The 12,124-nt window shown below is 37.5% G+C and overlaps 1 protein-coding gene across 1 annotated transcript; it reads right to left on the reverse strand.

Moving 5' to 3' along the window:
- Positions 1 to 2,636: 2,636 nt before the first annotated feature.
- Positions 2,637 to 9,392, reverse strand: LOC100369826 (uncharacterized). The gene is made up of 4 exons (XM_002737767.4): positions 9,288 to 9,392; positions 8,616 to 8,919; positions 3,397 to 3,578; positions 2,637 to 2,983 (listed from the first exon to the last, which is right to left on the reverse strand). The coding sequence occupies exons 2-4, from the start codon at positions 8,890 to 8,892 to the stop codon at positions 2,894 to 2,896; spliced, it is 549 nt and encodes a 182-aa protein (XP_002737813.1). The 5' UTR covers positions 8,893 to 8,919; positions 9,288 to 9,392; the 3' UTR covers positions 2,637 to 2,893.
- Between the last annotated feature and the right edge of the window lie 2,732 nt (positions 9,393 to 12,124).

The following is a 12,124-nucleotide window of genomic DNA, read 5'->3' on the forward strand; positions in this document are numbered from 1 at the left end:
GTAGTTCTATTCTATAGTTTCATTTGAAACTGCACATGCACACTCACAATCTTATTTCCAGGTCTTTTCGCTTTACGCAATAGGCAGACTTCAATATTGTGATTTTCTAACATCTCCGTTTATCTTGTTTTCTGGTGAATATTTGCCGAAAGATGGCACACCCTGATATAAAATAACACACCACAAACACCGATGTTTCATTCAAACACTAAGTTTATTATGACAATAATGGTGTACGACTACGACTACAGAATGGTTGGGCAATTACGGTGTATCTTTTTGACAGTAAAATCGTGTGGGACGTTTGATTTCAGGTACACTTGGTAAATGCTTATAATAAAAGTGACTAGATAATAATCTAATCGAAAGGACCTTAAAATGGTCATAATGAAGTATGTGTAATAATCTATAATAATCTATATTATGCAGATTTGATTCTTTATCATTGATACATGGCGTACAACACGCATACGTGAAGAAGATCCCAAGCGTTTCGGAATTTACTCAAGTCGTAACTCTGCCATTTTCCAAGTGCCTATAATGTAGAGAAAAATAACAATTTTTTAGGAAACACGTAATATGGTTTGAATAGGTGGCCACTAAAATTCTGAAAAAAGGCAAATACTATTTGTTTTCCAATTTCCCGGGAAACAATTTTTATCTATGATGTCATCAGCTGACAAGCGGAGTGTGTTTTATGATATAAAATGGATATTCATGGTTTAGATTTCACTTTCCAGTCTGTATCTCGTTGAGCATTGAGTGTTCTCGCTTCTTTTGTGTATGCTGCCCTCAACGGTACTCGTGAGCAAGTACTGGGACTCAAGGTTATAGAAAGAAAAATTGAATGCTTACTTGAACCTCGAGATACGGCTACTTTTTCATTTGGATAGACTTAATTTAACTAATTTATCGTCACAGGGTGAGATTGCGTAATAACTTACCCGTTCCATTAATAATGGCGTCTGCTTCGCAAAGTTGGTCAGAGTAAATTCGGAATACTGGTCCAGTAGACGAGGGTGGTTCACGAGTGTATTCATCAAACTGTTCCAAATATTCATAGGAAACGAGTATGTGTCGGTCATCCAGGACAGGCAAGCTTTTTGTGAATCCGTGAGCTTGGAAACTGAGAATAGAAAAGAGTAAATATATGTTGTTTAATCGTATAGAATAGACTTGGTTTACGCAGTGGTGGTCTTTGTTACTTAGTATATAATATTGTATTGCCAAGTAGGATTGGGTCTAAAACAATGCTTACCATGTAGTTGAATACGTGTATTTTTGTTAACTTTTAATCGTGTAGAATGAAGTTGGTTTATTCAGTGGTGGTCGTTGTTATATAATATTGTCAGGTGGGATTAACTCCAAAAAACCTAACATACTAACCTTGTAATTGACTACATTTATTGTTGGTGACTTCAGCTTTCTTTAGGTTCAAACATTCCATCAGTTCTTGCTCCTCAACCATGTCTATCCAAGATGGTCGGTCGGGATCACTGCTACAACTGATGTTTGGTGAATCGCTGTCGGGCCATACATCAGAATCGACTTCTACTGAACCGGCTTGTGCATGATAGCACTGTGAATGGTCATGGCTGCATATGAATATTGACCGACTTTCTCGAGGGACAGCAGCTGATGTACTTGCATGTGTTTGTTCCATCGTAACAATTTCTTCGATTTAATAGTACTGTAAAAATGAAATTACAGGATTCGATCAGAGGTGTGCATAAGACTACACAATGAAAATATGACGTAATCCTTTAACCCAATATAGTTAGGTGGATTTCAATGTGGGTCGAAATACTAAATGACCAGGCACAGGAAACCATGAAAGTGTATGATTCTCACTATAAATTGCAAACCAATACTGGTACAGTACTGTACCACAACCAGACGATCATTGATGTCAAAAACAATAAATGAATAATGCCATGCCACTATGCTGTGTATGGGTACATATTTACATGTGGTCCCTGAACCGCTCACTACAAGGGACAGTGTGTGTATTTGTACAAATACTGCGTGGTGTAGGAACCAAAAAAAAATCCCACTTACCAAAATATTATTCTGTAGTTCTTTAGTGATATTATTATTGGGGAGCTAGGGCTAGTGTCAGAACTGAGTAAAGACTACAGCGAGTAATGAATGATGTTGTTCTTTTGGCTTTATATGTATATGTATGGCTTCTCACACCTTTCTGCCTATGCTTAATACCAGGGTGTTAATCTTTGAGGGTTGGAACTCGCCCACCGAGGTATTAACAATCCCAATTAGATTATCGGGTAGTTATCGATAAACGGGTCTTTAGACACACCAGTTACGTTCACTAGTTGTTAAATACCGTGTCTATTTCAGAATTTTTAGTTCCATTTTTTAAAATACCACATACCACGCACATTCATGTTTATTATTGTATAAAAGTTTCTAAATCATATGTGCACGTGTTTACAAAACTTAGACATACAATTATATAGTCACCACTGTGTTATACCATAGACAGTATAGGAAAGAACTCTGAAGATGGTTTGGGCGGTGAATTTTAAATCTGATAAATCCTGAGTACGAGGAATCTTCTTGAATATGCCGAAAGATGGCACACCCGGACATAAAATAACACACCATAAATACCGATGTTTAATTCAAATGCTAAGTTTATTATGACAATAATGGCGTACAACTACGACTACAGAATGGTTGGGCAATTACGGTGTATCTTGTTGACAGTAAAATCGTGTAGTTTCAGGTATCAAAAGTGACTAGACAATACTCCAATCCAAAAGACCTTAAAATGGTCACAATGAAGTACTAGTATGTGTAATACCATAATGTAAACAATAAAAATAATATACTAGTATAATAGTCTATATTGTGCATATTTGCTTCTCTATCGCTAATACATGGCGTACCACATGCATACTTGAAGAAGATCCCAACCATCTCGGAATTTACTCAAGTCGTAACTCTGCCATTTTTCAAGTGACTATAATGTAGAGAAAAATGAATATTAAAATGTGTTTGGAAGAGACATACATAGTCCGCAGGTGGCGGCTAACAATTCGAAAACAGGTAAACTATATTTGTTTTCGAATTTTCCGGGAAACAATTTGTCTGTGACGTTATCAGCTGACAAGCGGAGTGTGTTATGTGATCTAAAACGGATATTCATGGTTTAGACACAGTCTGATAGAGAGACTGTGGTTTAGACTTCACTTTCCAGGCCGTATCTCGTTGAGCATTGAGAGTTTTCACTCCATTTGTGTATACTGCCCTCAACGGTACTCGTGAGCAAGTACTGGGACTCGACGCAATAGAAAAAATAATTGAACGCTTACATGAAGCTCGACAGACTTAGTTTAAATTATCGTCACATGGTGAGATTGTGTAATAACTTACCCGTTCCATTAATAATGGCGTCTGCTTCGCAAATTTGTACAGAGTAAACTCGGAATTCTGGTCCAGTAGACGAGGGTGGTTCACGAGTGTATTCATCAAACTGTCCCAAATATTCATAGGAAACGAGTATGTGTCGGTCATCCAGAACAGGCAAGCTTTTTGTGAAACCGTGAGCTTGGAAACTGAGAATAAAACAAAGTATAATATATGTGTCATTATATTATATTAAATAATCGTGTAGAATAAACTTGGTTTATTCAGTGGTGGTCGTTGTTATATAATTGCAACTTTTATCGGAGCCCTACGGCTCGAGCCAGCAAAAATGGCCGTGTATACGCGGTTCGGCTCGAGCCAATTTTGTATATGCACCGGGCACAACTATCGGGGTCGAAATCACGCCCTCAATCGTCTTCTTCAAGTAACCGCCCATTTCAATTATGGCAGAGACAACATTGTTTGTAACTTCACGCAATTTCTGGCTTGACGAAGAGGTACGCACCCTAATATCTATTTGGCAGAGTAAAGAATTACTGCGATAGATTGATAGCTCAACGGGAAACAGAAAGATGGTGAATGGAATTATGCGACAAAAACTTGAAAGGACGACTGTACGATCCAATGGAAATTAAAGAGACTTTTTAAAGACACCAAAGATAAAAATCGTAGAAGCGGTCACGGTTCCTACTAGGTTAGATTGACCTAAAAGGTCAAGAATTCGCGCCCGGGTGATACTTCAGACATGTATTCAAGATGTTAGCGATTGGATGTCTTGTAATTTCCTACTTTTGAATGTGTCGAAAACTGAATTTGTGTGCATGTCGTCTCGGAGATTCTCACAAGACTCGTGTCCTTTGTCTAGTATTGCAATTGGTGAAGAATTGGTTAGTGCTTCGTCAAGTGCTAGAAACTTAGGTGTCTTGTTTGATTCGCAGCTATCTATGGAAACACACATTTCTACTATTTGTAGATCTGGATATTCCCATCTAAGAAATATTAATCGTATTCGTAAATCATTATCCCAATCTGATACTGAAAAGTTGGTACATGCATTCATATCTTCTCGCTTAGACAGCTGTAATTCATTATTGTCTGGTCTCCCTGTAACTAAGATAAAACCTCTTATTCCAGTGTTCTCCCCAAAGCGTTTTAGCGTAGCGGGGCCGCTACTCCATTATTTATGCCGCTACTCTGAGAGATTGCCCGCTACTCTGTGGCATTTCCTGTCACTCTTTCTTTTAGCTTGTTAATACACGTGCGAATCTGTTAGTCAGCGTCATCAGCGTCCGGTACTGTGAGCCAAATCAGGTGTGAATGGAAACACGTCAGTGCTTACGCAAAGACAATGGACTAATACAGCTTCGTACTTCGACAATAAACACTTTCGCCCTATTTAATTTGGGGTAATAGCGAGTATTTTCTCAGTAGCATATTTGGCTGGAAGAAGCAACGATGTCAAACAGCAGAAATATTACGTTGTGGTTCCGCGTAGAACGCCCTGCTGGGCCCCTGGTTGCGAGCGATAAACCCACCAGCAACGCGGTCACCGGTACCCCTGTCGGCAGTGGTACTAAACGTGTCCAAGATGATGTTACAACGAAAAGTGCAAAAAAATAAACTCTAGATTTGATGCACAATGGACAACAAAATATACGTGGCTGAGAGAAACATCCGATGGCAAAGGTAAAAAAAGTATTTATTTGTAGCGTTTTACTTGGAAGCGAGTTTTGACCTAGTTTAGTAAATTTTTGTATGGCTTCATTTTTTGCCGATCGTCGAAAATTTTTTTTGGAAACGACCTTCTTTCTGGAAGTTCAAAAATTGTTGGCTACGATTTATCAAAGTAACTAATACTAGTATTGTGTTTTGAAATAGTTGGGTAAAGTTTATCGTGGCAATTTTTAAGTTTAGCGACTTTTCAAAATGGCGGCAATTTGTTTATTTTCGTGTTGATCGTGACGATATTTTTTAAATACAAGTATTGATTCGCTCCTATTTCTTATCTTTTAGGAATGCTGTGTCACATATGTGGAAAATTCAACTTAAAAACATCCAGAAATAGTTCTTTGGTATGGAATTCTATGCCATGTATAAATATTACGAAATATGCTATCGATAAACACGCACACTCGGAGATGCACAAGAAGGCCATGTCATTTAATAGAAGTGGGAAGCAAAGAAAATCACGGCGTTCTCAAAAGCTGCAGATCACTGGGCTTCCATGAAAGTCCGAAGAATCAACATTACATAGAAATCACACAGCAGCAGATTCATTTAATCTTCTACATAAATTTGTTAAAAAATAAAGACACATTTTCATCCATGCAAGCCTGTCATTATTGTTTTCTTTATCTTCAGACAAATGCTAATGATATGTAAATTATATGCAAATTAGCCGCCACTCTGATACATTTTTCTGGGGAGAACACTGTATTCGTGTACAAAATGCAGCAGCCCGCCTTGTCACTCGTGCTCGAAAATATGACCACATTACAGACATTTTTATTAAACTTCATTGGTTACCAGTTGTACAAAGAATCAATTTCAAATTACTTTTACTAGTGTATAAATCTTTGTATGGTTTTGCCCCAAATTATCTATGTGGATTAATCGAATTTTATGTACCTAGTCGTAGTTTAAGATCTGAATCGAAGTTTCTTATTAAAACTCGTCAGGTGTGTAGTAAAAAGTCCAAGGTGTTATACAAAGACCGTGCTTTTGAAAATTTAGGTTCTAAACTTTTTAATGAATTACCTCTTTCTGTTCGTTCTAGTCCTTCAGTAGACATTTTTAAATCCAGACTGAAAACGCACTTATTTAAATGTGCTTTTAATATTTGCCTGATTGTTTATTGTATCAGCGCCTTTGATCTTCATATGTTGGAATTGTTGCGCTTAATTAAATAAAGTTATTATTACATGTATTATTATTATTATTAAGAAAAGATCTCTTTTCTACCTCCATGGGTTGGCACACAGTCCCTTTATCCCCGGTCTGGAAACGGCTAGCATTCTTTTGTCTCGAACCGCGTTGTGGGTAAACAAGCCGTTCACACCGGGCCGAGAGAGTCAGGAAATCAGACAGAATTCGATACCGTCAGAATATTTATTAAAATCGGCAAATTTACCCTCATGTAAAGCGATACCTCATTGTATGACTTCACTTTGTCCTAAAATTTCAGGCCACTACAACGTAAACAAAACATGCAAACACAATTAGCACTAAGAAATGCGTGTTTGAAGGAAACATCAACCCAAACAACATAATGACCCCTGAACAAAAAGCCCCACAAATGTAAGAGAATGCAATTTACAGTTTTTTATATCACTTTTCATTCTCTAGATATTCAACTTTTCATCAGTATTATGTAGTCAGCCATCTTGATTTTCAAGCAAAGGATTATGGGTAAAGTATGACATCATAGAATCTGTTGTCAGAAATTGAGAAAATGATTTCATCTATAACTTCAAAAGTTGAACTTCAAATTGGCTGAAAGTTTAGAGATTGGTAGCATACATGTACTGGTGCCATCCATGTTTCTAAAATAGTTTTCATGGAAACAGAACTAAAAATATTTATTTTTATGTTTTTCTACCAAATTCTCAAATTTCCTTATATTGTATACAAATTACTAATGTGAGTAGGTTATATAGGTGATATATCACATGTTGACCAAAAAATGGAGACACAAAAGTGTCATTTTATATTTCACGACTTAAATATCGATTTTTATTTTTTTAACGTTTTTAGCAATATCTTCACTTCATGTGTATTTGTAATATTCTAATTTCCACTACTATAATTATATACATGAGTAATATGCACAACGATAATTTGAACTAATTCACATCAGTATTTCACATGTTATAGATGAAATAATTTTCTCAATTTTTGATAACAGATTCTATGATGTCATACTTTACCCATAATCCTTTGCTTGAGAATCAAGATGGCTGACTACATAGTAATGATATAAAGTTAAATATCTAGAGAATGGAAAGTGATATAAAAAAACTGTAAATTGCATTCTCCTACATGTGTGGACCTTTTCCTTCAGGGGTCATTATGTTGCTTAGATTGATGTTTCCTTTAAGCCCTGATACGCATCAAAACTAGCCTACCAACTCATAAACATTCAGATCCTGCCATAAAAAGGTTAATATCGGGAATTATGTTCATCTTCTAGTTTTTTATAGGGACAAAATAGCGCGTACGAACATGCTGACATCGCCAAACAAATCTCGTCAAAATGGCGTCGTTTATGTTAACGTGGTCGATCAAAAAACCTGTAATACTTTATTTCTTATTCTTGGAGGTTCATAACAATTCTAGTCAACTATACAAAAACTAATGAAACACCAATATAAAACAATGTTTCAATTTTTGTATATAAATAATTTTTTTTAGCACTGGATATCGTATATTGTCATTTCAAAACGTTTCCATTTGCATTTACGATCGAAAAGAGCATCCATAAAAATCGCCCAATTTAAAATGCAGTATGACAAATAAAAAATTAGCCTGCACATTTTAATGATATGTTTTGATCATAAAATGTCAAAATCGAAAACAAATATTGGTTTCGCGCCGAGAAGGGTAAATAAAATAGAGTTCATTTCATTCACCCCAAAAGTCAAACACGAAACATTTCTGGGTAAATATATATGAAAATGGATAATTTAAAGAACTACTCGCCAGCTAAAATATGTTCTTACGTATACAGATAACCTGATTAAAAAATTACGTGAAAAAGCTCGAATTCTGAAACTAAGTTGTGAAAAACACATGACTGTGTACTATCACGTGACAATGCTTAGCGCCTTTGCCAGGGAAGGAAGCCAATTTGGATGTGGTCCATGTCCGTCCATGTTCATGTCCGCCAATTCAAACCTAATACAATGACCGTTTCAGGCCTGGGTACATATAACCATATATGATATAACAGTTGAACAATTGCAAGATGGTAATTTTCCATGATAATAGGCTGTAACACATTCAGCGTATTTTAGCTGCTGTGTATCCTGTTTATTCGAGATACCTAAATCATAACACCAGTGCATTGTCTAGACTTATGACTGTTTATTTTCGTCGCCCAGCTCCGAACGTGTAAACGCATTGGAGATAATCTCATGTTGCAGTAGTTTGGCCCCACTATAAATGCTGCCGCGTGAACGTAGCAAATATTCCCTAGTTGGGTTGATTCCAAAACCTACCATACTTACCACGTAATTGAATATCTTTATTTTTGGTGACTTCGGCTTTCTTTAGGTTCAAATATTCCATCAGTTCTTGCTCCTCAACCATGTCTGTCCAAGATGGTCTGCCGGGATCACTGCTACAACTGATGTTTGGTGAATCGCTGTCGGGCCATACATCAGAATCGATTTTCGCTGAACCGGCTTGTGCATGATAGCACTGTGAATGGTCATGGCTGCATATGAATATTGACCGACTTTCTCGAGGGACAGCAGCTGATGTACTTGCATGTGTTTGTTCCATCGTAACAATTTCTTCGATTTAATAGTACTGTAAAAATGAAATTACAGGATTCGATCAGAGGTGTGCATAAGACTACACAATGAAAATATGACGTAATCCTTTAACCCAATATAGTTAGGTGGATTTCAATGTGGGTCGAAATACTAAATGACCAGGCACAGAAAACCATGAAAGTGTATGATTCTCACTATAAATTGCAAACCTATACTGGTACAGTACTGTACCACAACCAGACGATCATTGATGTCAAAAACAATAAATGAATAATGCCATGCTACTATGCTGTGTATGGGTACATATTTACATGTGGTCCCTGAACCGCTCACTACAAGGGACAGTGTGTGTATTTGTACAAATACTGCGTGGTGTAGGTTCCAAAAAAAAATCCCACTTACCAAAATATTATTCTGTAGTTCTTTAGTGATATTATTGTTGGGGAGCTAGTATCAGAGTGTCAGAACTGAGTAACGACTACAGCGAGCAATAAATGATGTTGTTTAGTTTATATGCACATGCATACTAGTATTCTCCCACCTTTCTGCGCATGCGCATGTAAACTATGGGTCAGCTGTCACTCGTCCACCGAGGTATTAAATTAGATGATCGGGTGCATATTGATAAACGGCGATGATAACAACGTGCGCTAAATACGCAAGGGCTCATGGGTAGATGCTTATTTATAAGATTACATGTAGTTTATTGGCGGATGTGACGGGCCTCGTCAACACCGTGTTTTGTGACGTATGAGTCACACATATGTTCGTGTATATTGGGCGTCGACAACTGGGTATGCCTGTGCCACACAGCCGTATCACGAAGTTTTTTGTTGTTTTAATTTTTTGGAGCCTTTTTTCACGTTGCATAACGTCATTATTGCCTAGCCGACAGGAAAGACGCACGTTGTACTATGCGATACTATACATTGTGTATGCCATTCAAATAAACCACAGTTTTCGTTGTACGGAACTAAATTTGGAGCTCAATGGTGCAAGTAAGCAAATTGCTTTAAAATGAATGTGGGTCCCGTGAGCGTTGAACGCGATTCAATAAGTCCTTTCAAATCGGATGATAGCGTAATGCATGATGTTAGCTTACAGAATTAACATCTTTACCAATTAAACAACTGGGCGTACCATGCAAATTACGTTTCCTATGACGCACTCGTGCTATCCCTGGGATTGCGGAGCCGCGCTTTAACAAAGTTATGTTCAAGTCAACCATGAATTCTCGTGAAATGTCAATCAGGATAACGTAAGCAGATATTGCGGAAGAAAAGGGCAGTCAAGCTATTAAATGACTAACTTAATAAACTGACTAGACACGTTGAATCGATCCCGTTAAAGCCAGATGTTTAATGTTGTTTTTTTCAACTATATGCGTAACCAAAGACAGTCTTTTATCTCCATGTTCACATGCACCATTTTATTACAATAACACTACTTTGCATAACATAGAATAAATTATTATTTCCAACCTTTGCGGTTCGATCTCAGGTGAAACAACAGTGAAAAAAATTACCGTGCGTAGTGAGGTGATTTACCAAAAAATTGTAAGCTGTATATGGCAGACGTAGTATTGCGTAAAGCGCAAAGACCTATGGGAAGGAGATTGGATATGGCGTTCTGTCCCATGCGGAGGTGACGACATGTGTTTGTTCCATCGTAACAATTTCTTCGATTTAATAGTAGGACACTGTAGAAGGCAATAGAAGGTAATGGAACATTCTAGAAATTTGTAGTAAGTTCCAGACTCATTATGTATGCTGATGTAATGGTCTATTTAGTGTGGGTATATATAGGGGAGTTGTTCAGCACTGAGATCAGATCGGAGATCTCGTTGAATTGTATTGGAGTTTAAGTATCTAGTTATTGGAGTAGTGGAGTTTTACCGCGTTATTGTACTTGATGTTTGCAGAGTATAATAATACCAGTACCAGTTGAAACCTCATCTGTTGGCTCCGTGTTCGTATGTTATCATCGCCGCCAGGGAAGTCTTTCTGTTACTGTTGCCATTTTGGTATTTGAACCATCACACCTGTACTATACTGTAAACTGAGAACAGACTTCTCAAGGTAGAGTGAACCAAGTGAGTATTGGTCACCAGATCCGGGAGGAGAATAACACACTGGAGAGGAGCACTTGTAGCCAAGGTGTTTATTGCTCAACTGCTAGGCCTGGAACTGAGTGTAAATACTCACGAGATGTTCCATACAATGTATCAAAATCATTATGCAAATAACTAAACTAAACGTCATAGCCTCAAATCATTACATATACCAATTACGGTAATATTACGTTGCGTGTGACAATGTCAGACCGCAGTAAAAACGCAAATACGAACCATTTTATCGCGGACTATGTTTTGCAAGGTAATGTTACTGTAGTGAAATGGCGCACGTGATACACTAAAACTTGGAAGAAAAAAACGTTCTATTATCGTATATAGTTGGGAAAGAAACATTAAAGACTAATTTAACTGAAAAAAGTTTCCTAACATTTCCATTCATCTTGTATTCTGGTGAATATATCAATACTATTTCTGGCTTGAACGGGTTCGATTTTGCGCGTCTAACCACAGGGAGCCCAGGAACTATGATCAACTGTACGCACTCCCTATGAGCGGGGGGGGGGATATCGGCTGGTATCTAGTGTAAGAAATAGACAAGGGATGAAGGCTCCAGCCAGCTCACATTTTTTAAACTCGAAAAAATAAACGAAAAGAATGAAAAATAAAATCTAAAAAAAATACCAGGTTGAAGAATATTAGTTGCTTCTTCAAATTTCGCCAAAGCCTTGCCTACATTTTACCGATATCTGCAGAATAAATCAAGAAAACTACACAAATTTACTCCATTTAGGAAATCCTAACGGTTTGCCCGAACGCACGGCACAGTTGGAGGCGTGGCCTGTTCAGCATTTGTCAACAACCAATCACAAGACTGGTTACGAACCAGTTGAGCAAGGCTAACCGAGTCGTGACCTCGATGTGCAAGGCTAACGAACCACATCGAGGTCACGCCTCGATGTGGTTCGTAACCAGTCTTGTGATTGGTTAACCGTTGACAAATGCTGAACAGGCCACGCCTCCAACTGTGCCGTGCGTTCGGGCAAACCGTTAGGATTTCCTAAATGGAGTAAATTTGTGTAGTTTTCTTGATTTATTCTGCAGATATGGGTAAAATGTAGGTAAGGCTTTGGCGAAATTCGAAGGAGCAACTAATATTCTTCAACCT

Source organism: Saccoglossus kowalevskii, chromosome 2 (genome assembly GCF_978046115.1).
Source record: "Saccoglossus kowalevskii chromosome 2, keSacKowa6.1, whole genome shotgun sequence".
NCBI classification, from domain to species: Eukaryota; Metazoa; Hemichordata; class Enteropneusta; family Harrimaniidae; genus Saccoglossus; species Saccoglossus kowalevskii.